This window comes from Rhipicephalus microplus, unplaced genomic scaffold, assembly GCF_043290135.1.
Source record: "Rhipicephalus microplus isolate Deutch F79 unplaced genomic scaffold, USDA_Rmic scaffold_12, whole genome shotgun sequence".
Taxonomy (NCBI): domain Eukaryota; kingdom Metazoa; phylum Arthropoda; class Arachnida; order Ixodida; family Ixodidae; genus Rhipicephalus; species Rhipicephalus microplus.
This window is the reverse complement of record NW_027464585.1, coordinates 48,671,596-48,694,889: the sequence shown is the minus strand read 5'-3', so window position 1 is coordinate 48,694,889 and position 23,294 is coordinate 48,671,596. Positions and strand designations below refer to the sequence as shown.

Below are 23,294 nucleotides of genomic sequence, written 5' to 3'. Positions count from 1 at the left end.
TTGCTTTTTTTCTTTCGCTTGCGACAGTGGCGCCCCCTGTAACGTGCCACGAGCTTGCAGTTTGCTTTTGCACAGCCGGGCTAAACTGCACCTGCGTGCTCCCTTCTTATGGTCTTCGCAACGGGTGTAGTACATGCCTCTCGCCACTCCTTTGAGGGGGGCGCTGTGACCCTGCCATCTTCACCCGCCCGTACAGTGCGTGAACACATGAATTCCGGCGTGCTCCTTTACTCACCGCACGTTGAAAAACAAGTCGCCTAATTGTTGAAGGCACAGAAATGGTTCGTTTTGACTTCTTATCACGCTAGGTGCATTGAGCTTAAGTTTATTGAAAAATAAGTAAGTGTAAGAGCCCGAAGTACAGCTCTCCGCCATCAAACATGTAGACATTCTAAGGTCTGAAAGTAAATATTTATTGCTCATAAGCACTGGCAATAGTTGAACACTTTCAAGTGAAAAGCTGTGCCGGACTTCACAAATGCCTTGTCCACAGCCTAAAATAAAATGCTTCCTAGTCAGCTTGTGTGTGTACGTGGAAGGCTTGTCGCTTGCGTCAGTCACTTAGTTTGTGTAGTTGACAAGAAGAATTCTTAGGGAATTTTTCGGCTATGAGATCTGCGGATCGTTGGGAGTGACTGTCGTCAACGCTATCAGGGCAGCTTAAGATGGGAGCGCGTTGCAAGTAGGCTGGACTGCTGTTTGCAAATATTCTAGCACATTTCTGTATGGCAGGTGTTCAGAGGCCTTATCAAAAAACACCACCATCTTGTCCAAAAGAGCTAAAAACTCACACTAGGGGTAGTGTAGTTCACCCCTCTCTTGTACTCGCAGCAGCTTGTACAGCTGATGCTGCTTGTTGTTGGTCGTCAGCAGCGCAGCACGAGAGTCGCATCCGAGATCTGTAATAAGCTTGGCGATGTAACCACTGAGGTATGCCAAGCCGGAGAAGGTGACAGACGGAGACGGACAAGCCCCATACTCCAACAAAGACCACAGGTCCTTATCAAGTATATTCGATATCATCGCAGCCTCTTCCCCAATTCCCACATTTCATAACGTGATTTCTTTCAGTTTTGGGATGTGCAACTTAACGATGTGATCCAGTGCAGGCGTGACAGCTTTAGCATCCACCATGTCATTCCTGCCCCACATTGACTGCACCCTTCCGAAGATTGCTTCGATGGGGTCACTGTTCAATTTCTTAGTCAGGACGTAACTGACGCCTTGCTCCAGGAGGAATTCTGTTGTTTCCACCGTCGACCTTGTTGTAAAAAGCAAGGCTTAGTACATCTCTGTTGGTGAAGCCAGCACTCGCTGATCGGATGGAACTCTTCTGTATTTTTTCCACATACGAGATAAACTCCTCCTTCAGCCACAGTAGGTGATTGTCATCGCTTTTAAAAATGGGAGCTTTGTGGCTGCTTCTATTGAATGAAGTGTCATGGATGTCAACCCATTTATTCATGGACTTCATGAAGAGAACGGTTGAACTTGCTCCCTCGAAATCTTTGGCAGCACCTGTGGAATTTTGCTGAAGGTGCTCTACGGCTGCAGACACTTGAGGGGCATGAACTTAAACTGCTCGCAGCTTATTCATTTTTTTCAAATCGGAAAGGTAGACATGTTTCTTCATCAAATTTCAAGCCAGCTTCACAGTCTTGTGTTTTTGATGCTCGTATAACTTCTGTAAAAATGCACCACTAATCACTTCTGTGCCATCTGTAAGTTCACGTTCAAGGAACTGGTTTCTAACATTTCTGAGCATGTGGCACGGGTCAAAATTCAGAAAGATAACGCGGCTGGCATCGTGTGGATGACGTAGAACTGTCTTGAGGTTGCCGTTACCCATGTGCTTAAACATCGTCACGTTTGTTGAATAATTGTCCGTGACAATGCGAATGATAATAAAGCCACATGATCCCACAGCAGCAATGACATCCTTCGTCCATGCAAAGAGGTCTCTACCGCTCAGTTGCTTCATGAAGTAGTACGAGCATGGAATCTTGCACCGACTAGTAGTACCATGCAGCACAAAGCAGAGAACTCTGTTCACAACGGCTTTTTTTCGCTGTATTCGGCATGCTACTCTCTGGCTTGTCCTTGAGGCCAAAGACTGCATCAGCCTTCTTATCATAGACGCACTTTTGTTTTATGCTAGCTTCATCTATTATTAATGGGGCCATATGTTGTTTGCTGCTGAGTAGAGAGGCCTCGTGAACCAGACGGCCCTTCATAGCATTGCTCATACCCGATGATGTTGGGCTTGGCCCTATATACTTCTGAAGAGTGCACTTTGCTGGCAGTGTCAGAATCCCCAAAGTGCGAGCGTGATCGTAGCCTTTTGGGGACAGAATGTGCCATATCACACACCCCCTAACAACTTCTTCTGGTTACGCTGAATGCTCATCTCCGTAACATTCTATTTGATGCAAAAGAAACACTGTCTTCTTCACTCCTTTTAGTGCATCTGTTGTGATTTTCTTAACACACGTGGTGCTTACTTTTGCGATAATATGCAGATGCCTTTTCTTCTTATTTCAATAATTGCTGCACCTTCTCACATTTCAAACGATGGTAGAACACTTGCGAGCGTAATCTTCCTGTCATAGTCGGGTATCGACCCACGCGATGAGCATTGCTGTACAAACACCTACTGGTTCTTGTTCAGTGAAAGCATCTTGTAAAGTCGCAACATCCAGGTTTGGTTCGTTAGCCTCCGCTTTTCGCTTCCTTAATGTTTGGCGTAGGGGCGAAGCTCCTGAAGCAGGATCTTTGCGGGGCTTCTTTGCCCTTGGTCTCATGTAGGAAGGATGCACACCTAAATTATGCGTCGAGCTGTCAGATAACATTAGTTTTTTTTGAAGAGAGATTATCCCTCTACTCTCGACCTTTTGAGTAATCCCTCTCCTTCTCCTCGTCGAGAACCTTTATTCCCCGGTTTCACATCGACAATTTCCAATATGCTAAAATTTGTCAGAAAGAATGATACTAGTAATAATTATACGATATGTGAGAGCCCTTGCGATTCATTTTCAGCATTACTAGGCACAAGGCTTTGGATTAGTGTAAAGAAGTCACTAACAAAATTTTTGCTATTGGGAGTCTATTATTATCACTAGTATTGACAAGTCCTCATTAACAAATGTTTTTTTCCCTCACTGACCCCAACGCACTGAGAGTACAGCAATGAAACACTCACCCAGTGCAGCAGAGTGCACATGGAAGAGATCATCAGGCTGGCCTGCCTTGCGACCACGCAGTGCAGGATAACTGTTGCACAATGCCAAGAGCTCAGGGTTAGTGGACAGTACACGATGTTGCAGCAGTCGCAGCCGAGTGACCACACGCTGACGGCCACACAACAACATGTCAGCTGCAAGTGGCACAAAAGAATAGCTCCATTAGAAAAAGCTGTCTCAGAAGTTCGTTTCTCTTTGTTAGATACATCATTAATGAGAATAATCATGCCAAGGAAAGTATAGCAGATGTTAGTAACTGTAATATAAATAAAGTGGACAAAAAGATGACTTGCCACTGGCTGAGATTGAACCAGCGACCTTTGAATAACGCGTCCGATGATCTACCACTGAGCTACAATGGCGGTCATCCATCCATCAACTTTAGAGGGTATACATGTGTATTGAACGTGGTAGCATCAGTCAGCACTGCCTGTTGCCATGACGGCGAGTGTGGAACACTCGTTCCTCCTTGTTGGCATCACGTAGCACGTGATCTTACTTCGAGCTTACAACTGAACTGACCAAAATCAGTCTCATCACATAAACAACTACGTTCTTCTCCTTTCAATCAAATAGTGCAAACAAGTTTGGAATACCACAATAATAATAATAATAATAATAAAAAGCTTGCTGCAGTTATCATTTTCCTGTGCATCCCATGAATGAATTCACACCTCTGCAAGAACAGCCACTATAATCAAGCCTCGTTATGAGAATGCTAAATATAATACATTATTTAACCATCACAAGGCCATCAAGACTTCGTTTGAAATTGGCAAAGAAATAATGCACATAAAATCATTTTAAGGTTATCAAGATCTTCTGCTAGAATACCTGGCCAATAAAGTTTCACTTCAAAACAATGTTTTACTGATAAGGTACTTCCCATAAATGTCCACAGACTGATTTCTTTAAGGAAGTCCAGCACTCCTTTACAAAAGAACTTTGCAATTCTAAGATTGGTGTCTAGTCGCCTTCATGGTGCACCTCCTGTTCTAACAGTCTGTGCCTTTTATTTGCGATGATTATGCTGTGAATTTTGCATTTTGTAGTCACTCATCAGGTGCTCTGGCAGGGAGAAAAGAACATTTGTCCCAGCAAATTGAGGGGCGCACCCATAACATAGTGCCCTTAATGCACGGAACAATACTTGGTGTCAGAAGTGGCCGCCAGGTGCAATACCTTCAAGCAGGAGCAGGACCCCGAGAAGAAACGTGGTGGTGCTCAAGCCTCCCGGACCACAGACAGGTGATATGGGCAAGAATTGGCAACGATTTAACCAAAAGTTGGAGCTATACTTCATGGTTTTACGAAGCCGCATGACCAGTCCCTGTGCAAAGAAGCAAAGACAGCAATACTACTGGGCTTAGCAGGCGATGAGGTATTAGAACTTTTTAACAACTTCTCATTCAGTAAAGGTGCAAGCAAGGAAGACTATGAGACCGTCTTTACTAAGTTTGGCACATACTAGGCTGCTCAAACAAACGAAGTCTACGAGCGGTATCTGTTTCGAAGAGAATGCAGACAGCGGGGGAAAGTTTTCAACAGTTCTTTCGAGACGATTGGATGCAGGCCCGATTGTGCAATTTCGTACAGCTGACAGGTTCCATGATATGCGACCAAATTGTTATCGGCATCAGCAACGACGGCCTGTGAGTTAAACTTCAGCAAGAATATGAGCTCAAGCTGGCCAAAGCCGAGGAAATGTGAAAGCAGCAAAGGCAGCTGCTTAGCAATGCGAAGCATGGGCAGATAACAAAAACCATGTGGAACAGGTCGATGTTGCTCTAGCTTATACGAAACATCCCAAACCTTCAATTTCTCGCATTGCGGCAAAGAACACAGGCCCCGGGACTGCTCAGCTTACGACAAAACGTGCAGAATCTGCAAGGCAAGGAATCACTTTGCTATCTGCTACAGAAGAACAGCACATATCGATGAGCTGCAGGGTCACTGCGATGGCGACGACTTTGGAGACTGTAGATGTGTGTATCAGCAGCATACAGAATGTACAAGGTTGGATGGTGACAGCAAGCCTTGGCAGCAAGGAAGTCACATTCAAAGTCGACACGGGATCTCAAACTAACCTCATAGTGCATTGAATCTACAGGAAGTTTCAGCCGATTCTGCCTATCAAACACAGCAAAACCACTCTGCAGTCATACAACGGGACCATAATCTGACATTTAAGTGTCATCAGCCAAGAAGTAGCCAGCATTCGACCTTCTATGTCTCTAAGAAAGGAAGACAGACACTACTCGGGCTCAAAGCAAGTGAAATACTCTAGCTAGTTACTCGTCGAGTCAACGCAGTGGCAGCCAATAGCTTCAAACAAGTAATGCGAGAATTCAGCAAACTATTCAAAAGTACTGTCTGCATCCAACAACTCTACAACGACTCTCTCAACAACTCAACAACGACTCTCTCGTCCAATGTTGTCCCAGTGATTCAAGCCGCCCACCGACTCCCTTTGGCCCTTCACTTCGCAGCGCACCGAAGCTGATGGAGCAAGCTGGCATTGTGACCAAGGCGAACAAGCCAACTGAATAGGTAAGCCCATGGGTCAAGGAAAAAAAAAAAGATGGAAAGTTAAGGGTCTGCATGGATCCCAGTGCAATCAATGTGAACATAAAACAGGAGCATTACAAGATGCCAAGACGGGAGGTGCTAAGGCGGGAGGGCATCGAGGCAGAACTAGCTGAGGCAAAGGTGTTCAATTCACTTGACACAAAAGCTGGTTTTCACCAAGTGCCTCTCGACAAGAAAACATTCCGAATTTGCACTTTTGCCACTTCTTTTGGGAGGTATAGGTTCTTTTGGATGCCTTTTGGAATTGCAGCAGCATCAGTATTTCAAAAGACTCTCACCAAAATATTTGACTTCTTGCCTGGTGTTCATGTGTATCTTTTATTTATTTATTTATTTTGAATACCTCAAAGGCCCCAGCTGGGGTATTACATGAGGGATGGGTATTAATTACAGAATAAAAAAAGTGATTTGAGAGCAATCTTGAATTGATATGGGTCAGAGTGGTGCACAGTAGTTGCAGGCAGACGGTTCCAGTCTTGTGCGGTTGTCACAAAAAAGGAGCGAAGATGTGCGGTGCTTTGGGCTGCCGGAGGATACACTGCACGTGAATGGTTTGTGCAGCTTGATGAGCGACGGACTGGCAGGATGGCTGGAACTTCAATGGAGGCATGATAAAATTTGTGAAAAAGACATAGTCGAGATATGTAACATCGTAATTCTACATTAGAAAAGTGAGCACGAGTTCAGCACGGTTTTGAATCGATTCGAGAATGTTGGATAAGTGAGATTAGTGGGGATCCTAGACACAACATGCATACTCTAATTTTGGACGACAAGTGTGACATACGATATTAGTTTAACTGATGGGGGCGCAAGTCTTAAGTGTCTATGTAGAAAACCCAGAGTGTGATTCACGGAGTTGGCTATGTTAGTCACGTGGGCTGACCAGGAAATGTTATTTGAAAATGTGACACCAAGATATTTGTATGATTCAGCGGGTGAGACTGCAGTGCCGGAAATGGTGTACTCTGCTGACTGGTAATGGGGCCTGTGATGAAAAGATACCAATGAAGTTTTCTTTATGTTTAAAGACATAAACCACTTATCACACCACGATACAATTAGATTGAGGTCGTTTTGAAGTGCAGTGGTGTCTGCGCTGTTTGCTATGGGACTGTATACGATGCAGTCGTTTGTAAAGAGGCGAATGCTTGAAGAGATGTTTGATGGAAGGTCATTGATGTATATGAGAAAAAGTAATGGTCCGAGCCCTGTACCTTGCGGCACACCAGAGATTACAGAGGAACGGCTAGATGAGACAGAGTTAGCATGCACAAATCGTTGGCGATCGGTAAGGAAACTGCGAATCCAATTAAATACATTTGTATTAATGTTTGGACAAGAAAGCTTTAGTAGCACCGAAAGGCGGGCGAGTTGGAACTTATCCATAGTGGGCAGCGCACAAAAGGAAACACACAAGAGAAGAAAGTCCTGATTCCTTCTCTTGTGTGTTTCCTTTTGTGCGCTGCCCACTATGGAAAGCTTTAGTAGTAGCCGTTGATGCGGGACTTTGTCGAATGCTTTTTCAAAGTCTAAGAAGAGGGCGTCAACAGGTACCGTACTTACTCGATTCTACCGCGCCCTCGATTGTAACGCGCACTCGGTTTTCACGACGAAAAAAAAAAGTAAAACATCGATTGCAACGCGCACCCATTTTTGTCGTTGGCCCGCACGATAACACTACTCGAGAAAACGACTCCTTTCGGGAGCGTCTTCCGTTTAAATACAAGGTACGGGGGAAGCTTGTGCTCATCTGACGTGCAACGGAGAATTGCCGTCACTCTTGTTTTACTGTGGCCCGATGTCAGCATGCGAACTTGCTTCGCCCCCTTCTTCTCGATGGTCGTGGTGCCAGACATGTCGAAGTAAAGAGGCGTCTGATCGGCATTCCCAATTTGCCCAAGCAGGTAGACGTTGTTGTGCCGCAAGTTTGGGACGAACCTCTGAAAACTGTGAAGCTTTTCTTCGTACTCTTCCGGCAAGTTTTGGCGCATGCCCATTCGCTTTCGGAGGGAAAAGCCTTTCCTCTTCATAAAGTTAGTTAGCCAGCAGCTGCTCGCTTTAAACTGGCTCCGCGTTAGCCCTTTTTCTAAAGCTAACTGCATAGCCCGCACTTAGAGCAGTTCTGTCGTCACGGGCCGCTGTGCCGCTCGCTGCTCAAGCACATACTCGACGAGCAGCTCTTCAATTTGCGGAAACCGACCCTGCTGTGGTCCACTGAAGCCTTTGCATGAATCTTTGACAATCTTCTGCTTTTGTTTGCGCCAGTCCCACACGCACGTTTCGGGGGCAAGGTTTCTTTTGGCGTTGCATAATTCAGTTGCCAGACTTTGAGGTGGTTGTTGCCAAACTGCCGCTAAATTTGGCTGAAAATTTTCTCCTGTAGTTGTGGCTTCTCCGTAAGAGTTTGGTGCCATCCGCGGTGCATTTCGCGAGTGCATTAGCGACGCTGGCCATTTTAATAAACAGAATGAACCGAGCCTAGCAGAAGTCGAGCGTGGCGCTGCCGTGCAATTAGAAGGCCAATTTAATTAACGGAATGAACCGCACATTACAGAATTCGTTTTAATTAACGGAATGAACCGAGCCTAGCAGAAGTCGAGCGTGGCGCTGCCGTGCAATTAGGAGGCCAATTTAACTAACGGAATGAACCGTGCATTACAGAATTTGTTTTAATTAACGGAATGAACCGAGCCTAGCAGAAGTCGAGCGTGGCGGTGCCGTGCAATTAGGAGGCCAATTTAATTAACGAAAGGAACCGCACCTAACAGAAGTCAAATTCGTTTTAATTAACGGAATGAACCATGCATTAGAGAATTCGTTTTATTTACGGAGTAAACCGCGCGTTACAGAAGTCGAGCGCGGTGCTGCCGTGCAATTAGGAGTAAATTGGCCTATTAATTGCGAAGCAGCGCCACGCTCGACTACTGCTAGGCGCGGTTCATTCCGTTAATTAAAATGGCCAGCGTCGCTCGTTTGCGAAATGCACCGGGGATGGCACCAAATTCTCACGGAAAAGCCACAACTACAGAAAAAAAATTTTGCAGTCAAATTTAGCGACAATCTGGCAACACTGATCCTCCCAGTCTGGCAACCTTTTATGCAACGCCAAAAGGAACCTTGCCCGTTTCGGGAACTCCGAACGACCGCGATGCGGCCCGATTTCCGTCTGTTTCGGCACATGCGAAGACTTTTTTTTTAAAAGCGGCGTCGTGGTGCCCTCGTCGAGTTTCTAGAGTCGGTCCTTCCATGCCGTCGATGCTAATGAACTACAAAATGACGAACTCCTCAGCACACGTACGAAGTGCCACACATGGGAAACACATAGGCAGAAATGGCCGACGCACCATGCCGAAGCACGTAGGGGGCGGCCATTTTGGAAATGCCGATGGCAATAGAATGACCGTATTCATTTTTTTTCGCACTCGAATTTAACGTGCATGCGATTTATGAACTCGCTTAACCGGAAAAAAGGTGCGCGTTAGATTCGAGTAATTACGGTATATTTATGTCGAGGCTGAAACTGATAACATGATAAAATAAAGCTAGTAGTGTGTCACATGAAAATCCTGAGCGAAAGACGTGCTGACTGGAATGAAAATAGTTATTGCTGACTAAGAACTTGACAATGTTAGAGTAAATCACATGCTCCATTAGTTCAGAGCAAACGCTAGTAAGGGAAATGGGGCGATAACTGCTGCAGAGTTAAAGGACCTGTTTTGGGCACTGGAACGATCTTGCCCACTCTCCAATCTTCCGGCACCACTCCTGATGATAGTGACTGCTGAAAAATATGACATAGTGTACTAGCAATTGATTTCGTGTTTTTGAGCATTTTCGCGTTGCTACCATTGATGCCGTATGAAGATGTGAGTTTCAGTGAGTCGATTAGTTTTGCAATGCCGTTTGAGCAGAATGTGATGTCCGGCATCTCGCTATGGTTGAGATTAAGAAATGAAGGCAAGTTATCGATAGGTTCAACGGTAAACACGGAAGAAAAAAAGCTGTTAAGTTGTTCGGCGGCCTCGTGATCGGGAATTAGATGATTTTGATCGTTGTGCAGTACTAAAGGTTGGAAGGTACTGGGGTTAATTGTGCGCCAAAATTTTTCGGGGTTGTTGCTTAACATAGTGGGCAATGTTTGTGAAAAAAAAAATAAAAGTTTTTCTTTGTTAGCAAGTTTATCGAATTCTTTTTCTGCAGCATAGTACTTGTTTTATGCACCTGCGCTATTGGACCACTTTGCCAATCGAAAGAGTCGTTTCTTTTTGTTATTTAGGCGTTTTAATGTGATGCTAAACCACAGGGATGACTTTTTCTCGGTTACGGTAATCCTGGGCACATGCTTGGTGAATATATCTAACATTTTGTTTTTGAATAGCAGCCAATTAGCTTCGACCGAACGCTTTCAAAGGTCGATAAGAAAGAAAGCAGCGAATTGCTCGAGATCTGAGTTTATAGCGGAATAATTGCCTTTATCATACAGTGTTAAATTTTTTTTCTTTTTGTTGATTGGTGTAGTTTACAAGAATAGGAAGCATGGATTACCAAGTGGTCACTGAGTCCTGGTAGGAACGTCATCTGGGACACTCTTTCAGGCTCAGAAGTGAGAACAAGGTCAAGAATATGAAGGGAGTTATCACTGTCGTGCGTAGGTTTATCGACTAATTGTGTAAGTCCAAACGTTAGACATGAATTGATGAAATCGCTCTCTATACTGTTTTGGGAAGCAACACATGCTAGGTTAGTTGAAGCTATTGCGGGGAAATTGAAGTCGGCGAAAAGCAGTATAGGAAAATTTCGATAAGATTCAGTTAAAGAGCGAATAGCCCCGTGAAATTCAGATACAAAAAGATTATTTTGGGGGATAACAAGCATTACAAAGAACAAACATGATTTCTAAGCACGATGATGTCTTAATTTCGCTACACTGAAGATCTTTATGGCTACCTATGAGTACGCCGCCACCCCGTTTATTAGTATGATCACGTCGAAACACATCGAAATGTGGGAAAAGCTGTAGCAACTCAGTGTCGGTAATAAAAGGATTAAGCCATGTCTCCATAATCGCGAACAAATTGGACTCCGTTGTATTAATTCGGCTTTGAAGAGTGTCGGCTTTAGGAAGGATGCTTCTTATGTTGGTATATAAAAACGAAAAAGACTTTCTTCGCGGAGTGGCGTGGCTGGGGCTTAAGCGTTTAAAGGGTGCTGTACAACCTTTTGTGCGTTGTGGTCGCAATTGCAAGTATTGCTATCAACAATTAACTTGTCATGTCGAAGTCTGAACGATTGCCGTTGAGCTCTTCCGAATTCAGCAAGATGTTTCCTTGCTTGTAGTGTGTTGGGGAAGAAATCTTCAGATATTCGGTAATTGGAAGCCTTCAGTTTATAGGCGCACGACAGAACTTCATCTTTAGTCTTAAAGTGAGCAAATCTAACGATGATTGGACAGCTTTTGTTTAATTTGTATTTCCCGAGTCTATGGGCTCTCTCGATTTCCATATAGTGGTGTTTAGTTCTCTGCTGCAGAATTGCAGCACTGAAGCCTTGGATTCTGCCCATGTTTCACGCTCGCGATCCGAAAAACCAAAAAATACGGGGTTAGAACGGCGCGCTCGGTCTTCCGAGTCGTCTAATCTCACCCTGATTGTAACTGTATCTTTTGCATTTTTATCAGAAAGTAATCGGATATCGTCGATTTGCTCTTTTATGCCCATTATCAATTCACAATCACTTTCTATTTTAGTGAGCCTTTTTATTGATCTCTCTAATAGCGCTGATGTTCTAGGATAGCTTCTGCTGAATGGATTTGAGTTCTTGCAGCATGGAAGCTTGACCAGACTGGAGTTCTTTAAGAACCAGGAGTAAGTCACCGAATGCTTGCGTCTCACCGGAACGAGTGGTAGGACCTGGGTTCAGTTCTATGTCACCTGACAGCGCTAATATCTGTTTGATGACATGTGCACAATCAACTGCAATTTCTAAACCGCACTTTGGGCTTGGCAACACCAGGAGCGCTGCATAACGAGTGCGACGTGGATATAATAAATATTGATTTTTTACCTGCAATATGAAAAGGTGTCGCAGGTGAGTTGCCGTGACCATGGTTGCAGTGTTGCCAAGCCCAATGGGGACCGCGCAGGGCCTTCATAAATATATGCATTCCGGTGGCGAGGAGAACGTAATCCAAAGATCAGCAGTTGTTGCGGCCACGTGAGCTGGTGGCGATATCCAGTGCACTGGCTCGTGCAGTGGGCGCTGATGCGGAAAACTTGTGGTATCCTGTGTTCATTGGTGATGTGGTTGAGCAGGTGAGGTCGGGCTACGTGCAGTGCGCATCCATACCGGGAGCGGGAGGGCCTCCGGCGAGTGACCTGGCCGCACGTCGTCATATGGGATAGCACGAGACCATAACAGTACCTGCAATACGAAAAGGTGTCGCAGGTGAGTTGCCGCGACCATAGTTGCGGTGTTGCCAAGCCCAATGGGGGCCGCGCAGGGCCTGCATGAATATATGCGTTCTGGTGGCGAGGAGGACGTAATCCGAAGATCAGCAGTTGTTGCGGCCGCGTGAGCTGGTGGCAATATCCAGTGCACTGGCTCGTGCAGTGGGCGCTGATATGGAAAACTTGAGGTATCCTGTGTTCGTTGGTGATGTGGTTGAGCAGGTGAGGTCGGGCTACGTGCAGTGCGCATCCATACCGGGAGCGGGAGGGCCTCCGGCGAGTGACCTGGCCGCACGTCGTCATATGGGATAGCACGAGACCATAACAGTACCTGCAATACGAAAAGGTGTCGCAGGTGAGTTGCCGCGACCATAGTTGCGGTGTTGCCAAGCCCAATGGGGGCCGCGCAGGGCCTGCATGAATATATGCGTTCTGGTGGCGAGGAGGACGCAATCCGAAGATCAGCAGTTGTTGCGGCCGCGTGAGCTGGTGGCAATATCCAGTGCACTGGCTCGTGCAGTGGGCGCTGATATGGAAAACTTGAGGTATCCTGTGTTCGTTGGTGATGTGGTTGAGCAGGTGAGGTCGGGCTACGTGCAGTGCGCATCCATACCGGGAGCGGGAGGGCCTCCGCGGGTGACCTGGCCGCACCTCATCGCATGGGATAGCATGAGACCATAACAGTGCCTGCAATACGAAAAGGTGTCGCAGGTGAGTTGCCGTGACCATGGTTGCGGTGTTGCCAAGCCCAATCATGGCACTTTTATTTTGATGACACTTTCATTTGAGAACCTTCTAGGAACAGCACGACCAGTGCTTGAAATAAGTCCTCGAAGCTGCTAGAAAGGCTGAAGCTAACTGCCAAAAAGTGCATTGTTAAGGTGCATGAAATTGAATTTCCAGGCAGGGTTGCCACTGACTTTCAGTGAAATTCACCAAATCATGAGCGAAAAGTCACCAAAGGTCGCCATTTTAGGGGCGAAGCTCCTTATAGCGGCACCCGTTCGTCCCTCGTAGTCTATAACAAGTATAACATTTTGACTTCCAAGGTGGTGCCGGTGAGAGACTACTTCTGTGCGTTGTTGAACAATAAAAAATAGTGCTCAATGTACATGTCAATGGCTGCTAATGGGGAATGAAAGACAGGAGCATTCGGCTTTTAGTTAACGCGCAGGCTGCGGTCACCATTGGCAGCAGCAGCGGATCTGCGCACAGCCTACTGAACCATTGCATATTGTTTTTACAGCGCATGTCGTCGGTGCACTGCCCCGTGTCAAGGGAAATACGGTGGTCATCGTGGGAGTGACTGCTGACCTTTCAAATAGCCTCGACGCATCGCCCCGTATCATATCAGGGCACGGCTGTGATCATCGTGGTCGTGTTTTTGTTGTGCCCCGCTGTGAGCGCCACCTGGATAGCTGTTCAGCTCGGAGCATCTCCGGGTGTACTGAACCACACTTTGGCAGCAGCAGCGGATCTGCGCACAGCCTACTGAACCATTGCATATTGTTTTTACAGGTACTAAAGTTCTTCACTGCTGTTGCTGTGGGTTCTTGACGGAACGTCCCAGCTGCTTTGGAGGTTGACATCGCTTTTCATCGCTGCGTGTGCTTTTTTCAACGCGCAGCGCATGTCGTCGGTGCACTGCCCCGTGTCAAGGGAAATACGGTGGTCATCGTGGGAGTGACTGCTGACCTTTCAAATAGCCTCGACGCATCGCCCCGTATCATATCAGGGCACGGCTGTGATCATCGTGGTCGTGTTTTTGTTGTGCCCCGCTGTGAGCGCCACCTGGATAGCTGTTCAGCTCGGAGCATCTCCGGGTGTACTGAACCACACTTTGGCAGCAGCAGCGGATCTGCGCACAGCCTACTGAACCATTGCATATTGTTTTTACAGGTCAGTACTATCGTTGTTTCTTTCCTTAGTGTTCTGTTGCTTTCTGCTGCTGCTGCTGCTGCTGCCATAGTGTTTTTAGTGTTTTTTGATGTCGCCAGCCGAAATGGAAAAACATTTTAAAGAGTTGAAACAAGAGTTTCGCGAAATGCGGACTGCCCTGGAGAGAGAGCTGCGTAAGGAAATACGTGATGTGAAAACAAGTCTAGACTTTTTTAATAAGCAGTTTGAAGAAATTTCGGCTCTGTGCTCGCGGCTTGAAAAAGAAAACGGTGAGCTAAAGGCTCAAAATGATGTTCTGAAGACTGATTGCAGTCAGCTGAAGCAGGTCGTTCTCAACAATGAACGTAGGACTACCGCCCTAGAACAGTACTCGCGAAACCGAAATATTGAAGTGAAAAATGTTCCTTTCGTGGAGGGTGAACGGTTGACCAGGGTCGTTCAGAAGATTGGTGAAGCTGTCGGCGAATCAGTGAAAGAAGATGACATAGAAATTTGCCATCGCGTGACTGCTAAGGATGCATCTTGCCCTCATATTGTTGTGCAGTTCAACAACCGGTCTAAGCGAGACGCAGTTCTGGAAAAGGCGAAAAAGTTGCGCTTAACGACAGCTGATATTGGTTTCCCAGGAAAGACATTTGTCTACGTCAATGAACACCTATGCTCACAGTTAAAAAAACTACTGGGACAAACTGTAGCGCGCAAGAAGGAAGCCGAATGGCGATTTGCCTGGACGAAAGGCGGCAAAATTTTTGCGCGAAAGGATGAGAAGTCGAGGGTGCTTCAGATAACTACTGAGAGCGATCTCGAAAAGATTGTTTAAATTTGTTGAGCTTCATCCTTTAGCAAAAAAAGCTAGAAGAAAAACAGGGCAAAAAGAAAATGGCTGCAGACTGCTTAACACCACACCAGTTGAGCCTATTGGTATCTGGTAGAAAACACCACATTTCCTACCTTCATATAAATGCGCAATCAGCCAGAAACAAGGCAGATGAGATAGCAATACTGCTTGAATCGTTTGAGTTCTCCTTTGACGTCATCATGGTTACTGAAACCTGGTATCGCCATGAATCCGACGTTCTTCGTATACCTAGCTATGCCACGTATTTCTTGAACCGCAGTGATAAATTAGGTGGTGGTGTTATGCTCCTGGTCAAAGATGTGTTTGAGTGTGAAATACTCGAGGCTTTTTCTGTGGTTACTGACGATTACGAGATTATGACTGTAAAATGTTCTTCGGGTATTTTTTCTGTGGTATACCGCCCCCCCAAATGTAACATGTGCAACTTTTTTACGTTTTTAGACACTTTCTTGTCGTGGGTCAATGAAAATGGTTACAATCTTACTATCGGGGGTGACCTAAACATTGATATGCTAACTTCCAGCCCCCAACGTCTTGAACTTTGCAATATCATGGAATCAAACGCATTTAAAAATGTTATAAAACACCCCACTCGATTTCATGCCCAATCCTGCACACTTATCGACGTCATTATAACAAATAGCACAAGTGCACCTCTTTGCTCGGGTGTCCTTAAGACACATATTAGCGACCATTTGCCTGTTTACTCAATTTTAAGTCAAAAGAAGCTTCAACTTAGGGATGCAAAGCCACCGCCTACCCCATTCCGGTACATATGTCCTAGCACAATTGATATGTTCGCTGCATATATATCCAAGATAAAATGGGACGCTGTTTTCCGTGAAACTGATGCAGACACAGCGTATAATGTTTTCATCGAACGTTTTAGTGAAGCCTACAACAAGTGCTTTCCGCTCAAAGCAAAACGCAGACCACGCAAGGCAAGAAAGCCTTGGATTACTTCGGAATGCCTTCAAGCTATAAAAGTAAAAAATGCACTTTACCAGAAATTTCTAATATCTAGAGACAAAGAAGACTTGAAGACATTTAGAAAACATAGAAATACTACAAACTCCTTATTAAGGAAAAGCAAACTTGAATATTTTAGCAACCTTTTCAGCCCTGAAAAAACCAAAACGTCCGAAGCCATCTGGAAAAAGTTAAACATGTTGCTCCACCCACACTCGGATGATACACATACCCGACTAAACTCATTGTAGACAACCGCGTTCTAACTGGTGATGACCTTGCTGAAGCTTTCAATAAATTCTTTACCTCTATTGGAGAGAGCTCACACGACAATAATTTTGCGCGATTCATGGGTTCGCAAGTAGGCGAAAGTGCATTTCTATTTCCAGTGACTACACAGGAGGTTACGGCAGATTTCATGTCACTAAAGAATAGCAGGTGTTGTGACGTAGACGGCCTGGAAATCCGTCCAGTTAAGCATGTTATTCATGTCATATCTCCTATTTTAGAATACATCATTAACTTAATCTTCTCATTGGGCACGTTTCCTAGTCGTCTTCAGATAGCCAAAGTTTCTATTATTTTCAAAGGTGGTGACAAAAATAGCATGACCAATTACAGACCAATTTCTATTTTACCTGTATTTTCTAAAGTAATTGAAAAGTTGTTACATAAACGAATAGTGTCATTCTTAACCAAGCACCACATTATGACGCCTTTTCAATTTGGTTTCACAAAGCAGCGCTCAACAGAAACTGCCCTACTAATGCAAAAAGAAATCATACTCGATGCATTTGAAAAGGAAATATATACACTTGGAATTTTTGTAGATTTCTCAAAAGCATTTGACAGAATCAACCACATTACATTAATTAAAAAACTAGAACACTACGGTTTTCGGGGGAACTTTATAAGTGTCATAAAAACCTATTTGAAATACCGACAGCAAAAAGTAGATATAAATGGCTACGCATCTAGTTTTAAAAAACTGTCACATGGCGTGCCCCAAGGAAGTATTCTGGGTCCCCTGCTTTTTAATCTGTATGTGAACGACTTGACAAACATCGATAACAATACAACATTTATTATTTATGCAGATGATACCAGCTTATTTTTTAAAGACTGCGATTTGCATAAACTAGTTGACAAAGCAAATAGTGTCTTGAAACTGCTGCACATTTGGAGCATAAGAAATTCGCTAATTATAAACACCTCAAAAACAAAATCTGTGCTCTTTCGTCCAATAAATAAGCCCGTAAACTGCGATTTATCATTAGTGATTGGCTCAGAATCTATAAGGATTGAACCGATAGTGAAAACTCTGGGAGTTTTTTTCCACGAAAACATGCTATGGAAGGATCAGGCTGAGTTTGTCCATGCTAAACTTTCTCGTACTGTAGGTATCTTATCGCGCTTACGTTTTCTCTTGCCACAAAAAATTAAACTCTTACTATATAATTCGCTATTTTTATCTACATTAAGCTATTGCTATCTAGTATGGGGCACCACATCGGAAAAGAACTTAGGCCGAATATATAGATTACAGAAAAAGGCTGTGCGCATAATTACAGGTGTTCCTCGCGATGAACATTCCAAACCCATTTTCGAAGCCCTTAATTTACAACCAATGCCTGAGATATACAATACAATTTTAATGAAGCGATATCGTACTTCCTTAAAGAATCACGACTCTTTTCTTACTGATTTAGCGCGTTTGACACCCTATACCTGCCCCTATAGCACACGAGCTACCGATGACTGGAAAATTCCTTACACACGTACTAACTATGGTCGCCAGATGATGAGCTACTTACTGCCACTAACCTTAAACAGTTTCTTACAATAAACCATTTATACTGCTCCGTTCTGTAAATGTTTTTCAACGTGTTAATAAAATGCAAATCGGCATTGACCTTGAAATACATGTTTTGATATTGTATAATAACAGATGATCTCATGCTGCTGTTGCTGTTGCTATGTTGTCAAATGGTGCGAAAGCCTTCGTCAAGCCTTAATGGCTTTTTGCTTTCGCCCCACAGCATCACTGTTGTGACTTTTGTAATGTCTCCTGTGATGTCGGAATAAACTGAATTGAATTGAATTAGCAGCCATTGGCATGTACATTGAGCACTATCTGACAAGGAAAGGTTGCTACGTTATACTCGCTGGGTGTAACCTCCTTGGTTTTCGAAAGGTTTAGCGAGCGTTCGGCCGCAGTGCCATGAATACAGTGAACTAGTATATACCATGAACTCGAAAAAAAGCCGTAAGAAAGTAAAAGCCGACTTCTCCGCCTCTCATTTCTCATTAGCAGCCATTGGCATGTACATTGAGCACTATCTGACTGAAAAAGTTTGCTACGTCATACTCGCTGGGCATAACCTCCTTGGTTTTCGAAAGGTTTAGCGAGCGTTCGGCCGCAGTGCCATGAATACAGTGAACTAGTATATACCATGAACTCGAGGTGGTTAAAGGTGGGAAGTGAACCCGAAGCGCAAGCCGTAAGAAAGTGTGCGTGTGCCACCTCTCGTTTAGTCCTTGGAATGTCCGCTGGATGGCGGTGCTTCTATATGGGGAATATATGATGAAAAGATGCGAGATGGTAGTACTTGGAGTGTTGAATAGATGAACGAACGGACACGTAGACAGATGCATGGATGGACGCATGAACGGACGCAGGGGCGGCTGCATGGACGGACGCACGAACAGACGCACGCACAGACGGGCTGATGAACGCATGGACGGTCACACTGATGGACGCATGGACGGATGGAAGCAAGAACGAATGGACGGATGAATTCTTCGCCCCATTCTCCATCATTCAGTCCGTGGATATGCTGCCATTTTTTTTCTTCAAATTTTATCAAAAAAGTCACCACTTAACATATGTGTGGTGGGACTAGTAATCAAGATTGCTAATTGTGCTATGTACCATGTAGAAGAAACCTAGCCACTTGAGAATTGAAACCTTAAAGAAGCTTAAAACTCTGAAAGCGTCTAAAAAACTTATATCACCACTTGGCCGCACGTGAAGCACTCGGTAGACACAAATTTTGCTTGAAGGTTGCTGGTGGATGCACCAGTATGCCAATGCCTCAAGGATATAGGTTTATTGAGAAACAAGACAGTCATACTGAATTGCGCGTAAAGTGCGTCTTCTACTGGAGGCTCTAAATCTACGAAAAACTGAAAAGATTTCGTTGCCAATTTATTTCAAAAACACTGAATATAGAATGCACAACTAAGTATAGACCTAAGCCAAAAATCGCCAAAAAAACAACGCCATGCCGCCATTCATAATTTTATGTTGCCACAGGCCTCCTAAATTCACTGATTTGGCGAAAAGTAGCCACCAGTGGCAACGCTGTTTCTGGGCGATATCTCGAAAGACGATATAAAGCCCCACCGTCAGCTGATCAAGTGTATGAAACAGACACCGATGCTGAGAGATAAACAGGGAGTGCAGCGGCTTTTGAGCGAAGCCAATTATTTTTCCAAGTACTGACCCTCTTTGTTGCAGAGAACGGCTTCCTTGAGCAGGCTAATCAAGCATGACGCAGCATTTGCATGGACCCCAACCCACACAAATGAACAGCAGAGTATCTGCAACAGTCTTAGCAAACAGCCATTGCTGGCAATCTGTGACCTTCAGAAGGAAACGAAAGTGACCTCAGATGCATCGATGAATGTGTGGTTTGGACTCGGCACTCATATCGTATCACGAAAACCAATGGCGTCCTGTGACGTACCCATCCAGGGTGCTGAGTGACGTGGAACAGCGTTATTCCCAGATTGAAAAGAAAGAATTAGCAGTGACGTTTAAATGCCAAAAGTTTCATTATTTCATCTATGATCGACAGATAATGCTAGAAACCTTGTTGCCACAAAGACCTCTCGTTAGCTCCTTTGGATTTGTTTAGCTTGCCGTGAACGTCTGTGTGCTAGTTTACTCTTCCTGTTTTTTTATAAACAGTAGTTCTAAACCTGCAAACAGCCTCGCCATTTTCTTGAGAGCGTTGCCATCCTCGACGCGACGTCCGCTTATCCTAAAAAGAGCCCCATCACAGCGCTGTTTGCAGACGCTATGCCTGTAGTCAGCACAGTAAACCGCTTAACATGAAACCGACACCAAAATACTCATGGTATAGAATCAGCGTCGACCTTTTAGAATAAGAAAAAAGTCTTATCTGTACGAGTATGATGCTCTAATTTTCCTAAGCTACCACAAAAAGAATGCCTTACACTCGCCATAATGGCAACAGGCGGCCCTGACCGATTCTCCCATGCTTAAATGCACACACATACCCTACAAAGTGGATGGGCGTACAGCGGCCGTGGTAGCTCAGTTTGTAGAGCATCGGACACATTATTCAAAGGTCGCAGGTTCGGTTCCTGCTTATGGCAAGTTATCTTTTCATCCACTATTCTTTTTTCACAATTACAAATTAATTACTTCCAATAATATCCCCAATACTTTCCATGACATCATTGTCTATTGGTTATTATTGTTGTGCTACACAGCAACTTTTTATTGTGATCACATTCAATTGGAACCAAGACTTTATGAACTTTTTTCAAGAGTGAGTGGGATCCAGTGGAGGTTTGATGTTGAAGGGCGAGAATCCCGACTAACTTGGTCATCACCAAAAACCAACTTTGAAGAGGAAACCTCAATAATACTTCTAAAGACGACTGTCTTTCTTGGGGACCTTCGACACCAAAATTTTGGCCTGTCTGTCTTTCTGTATGTCTGAAAATTTGTCTGTTTGTCCGCACTAACGATACCCCAAACGGCACCAAACTATGCCTTTAACGGCAAACCCTATCCGCAGCGCCCACCAATATTGGTCAAGTTTCAGCGTTCATAGTTGTGCGATTGTCAATTAAAAAGCAAATATTGCGCCTATCTGAGGCACCATAACAACACGTCGATATTTTGTATGAGTGCCTTTATACTGAACAAGGCACACATAATTAATTCTAAGGACCGTGGCATTTATCACGCTGGGCTGACAGTGCAACGCGATGCCCAGAAACGCAAATGTTTTCAACGCTATGCTAAGATGACACAGTGATGGCACCTGCCCGTCGCTTCGCTAAGTTCTACACCTTATCGCCTTCGAGACAAGCGCGCATCTTTCTTCGTGGGCGCGCATGCCTTCTTTCATTTTCGAAGATAACTGCCAGATGGCGCTCATGTCTAACATGCTTCGATGCGCTCATTCGCCTTTGCTGCACGAATTGAGACTCTCTAATGCAGCGCTTCCAGAATAGAATTCACATATTTTCTAGCGCACAACATCAAATAAACATTTTGTTCACTCTCTCCACACACAAGACTACCGTCTTTCGACGGCATTTGCAGAGAAACATGCAGAAAGGGGGCCAATATTTTCAAATAGCCATTGAATGGCTTCATAAAAGAAGTTTAAAAGAAAGCATAGAAAGAGAAGATGGAAGCTTGCGATGAGAAACTCCTTAACAAAGAGTGCATGCTACAGCCGACGTTTCGAGTTTTGTATTTTTTATATCGTATCGGCACATATGCGCTTTCATATGTGCACACAGCACCTTTGTTATCAAAGCACACATCTCCTTTTGCTCTCTCCCTACAGCAGTATATTACCCGCTGCCAATAAACAACTTTGTTCACTTTTTTGTTGTTGTCTTGCTGTGTCACTTTGGCAGCCCAGATGGTGATACAATTTTCAAGGCTGAAACTCATTTCCGTAGAGCATGGCAGTACTATATATGCTTTGTGCCCTTTCCTTTGATCCAGACAAAGGAAGAAGAGAGGGCAATGAGAGGCTTCTGTGGTGAATCTGATGAGTCAGAAGGCTAAGTGGTGCTAATGGCAACGTATCTTCTCCACTGAATACTTTTCTTTTTCTCATTCACCTAATTTACAGTTGCCCTCTCTTCCTCCTTCGTCTAGATCTGAGGAAAGAGCACGAAGCGTGTATGCCCACACACTAATAAAATCCGTTGGAGCCTTGAAAAATACAAGAATGCTTGTCGAAACCTCGGCTTCAGCATTCACCCCAGTTTTCAAATTTCTGAACTGCATTAAAGGAGGTCACGAACTCACTGCCATAATAATTTCTACCAGTGTGCTGTTTGTTTATACAACAACCTCTCCATAAGTGGAGATCACTTAGAAGGAAATAAACTACCTTCAACATTTTTTTTTTTTCAGAAATTTCAAGTAAACAGGCCCATAGTGTGTAGAATGCCCTCACGATTAACGATTCTGCACGTGGCAGCACTATGAGGCGCCAGTGTGCCACAAATTAAAAGAAACAATCCCTCCTCCTCTGCGGGTTTTTCAGGCCTTCGTGTGATGCATAGTACAAATCGAGCAAGAAGAGCCTACAACTCCCTACAACAAGCAGCTATCCACGCTACTGCTTGTTGTTCGTCGTGCTGCCTGCGTGCGTGCGCTCACAAATCAGCTACTGCAGCCCACAACAAAACTGCTTAAGGTGTTTGGCGATGGCCTTTACTCATCCGTGTGCTGTGCTTGGCAGCAAGAACGTCGACTGGAAAAACAAAAATATGCGACACTTGTTACCTACGCGTGTCACCATAGGGATCCATAGTGCTAGCGATCCCTTGAAGGGGTGCACGCAACAGGGGGTCTATATTGGTACGATTCGTATAAGCACGGGCTGGCATGGCAGCCGCGATTCTCCAACAAGCTTGCATTTGACGAGGTCGCAGCAACTGGAAGTAGACAGTGCTTCGAGCAGCACACCAGGGATGACGTATGCTGCGCGAGATTGAGTGGCACCCTGTGAGAGGGCAAGGTGGTTTGGGGAGAAAATACCATGGAGGGTAACAAAGGAAAAAGTAAAGTCGCAGTTTCGATAATCGAACGCGTCTAACTCTGCTATTATGGCACTCTTTTGAAAAATTGTCATGGCTCCATGTTTGTCGTACACTTGTGCACAATTTACTAACCACACCTGAATTGCAACCTCTGTGTGTTTTGGAGGCCCCTTAAGTGATACCATTGGTGTTGCGTCTGCTGGCGCTCCATTGATAAGAGCACTCTGCGAAGTGCGCACACGCCAATAGATGTTGAAGAGCGGCTAACGTCATTTCTAATCGTCAACTGAGCGCCTAAAGGGGACAAAGTACATGCATTCCTCGGAATCATCGGTCCCAGAACCTGCAGTCTTCTAAAATCGCTAGTCGTCCTGGCGCTGCCTTTCCTGAAGAGCTTCGAGGTACTGAAGAAGACCCTGAGGAACCATCTGTCGCCGAAACTGTCAGTCATCAGCGAGCGAG

At 44.8% G+C, this 23,294-nt stretch overlaps 1 protein-coding gene across 24 annotated transcripts in view; it reads right to left on the bottom strand.

The window, feature by feature from the left end:
- The window catches only part of mtTFB2 (mitochondrial transcription factor B2), a 124,616-nt gene that overhangs the window by 58,196 nt on the left and 43,126 nt on the right, over positions 1-23,294 (bottom strand). For 15 of the 24 annotated variants that reach the window (XM_075882561.1, XM_075882551.1, XM_075882555.1 and 12 more), the window contains 2 exons: positions 4,422-4,569; positions 3,200-3,373 (listed from right to left, as the gene is read on the bottom strand). In XM_075882561.1, the coding sequence (XP_075738676.1) occupies positions 3,200-3,373; positions 4,422-4,560 (313 nt within the window). In that variant the 5' untranslated portion in view covers positions 4,561-4,569. The remainder of the gene's footprint in view (positions 1-3,199; positions 3,374-4,421; positions 4,570-23,294) is intronic. The other 9 variants (XM_075882572.1, XM_075882567.1, XM_075882569.1 and 6 more) reach the window with 1 other exon arrangement.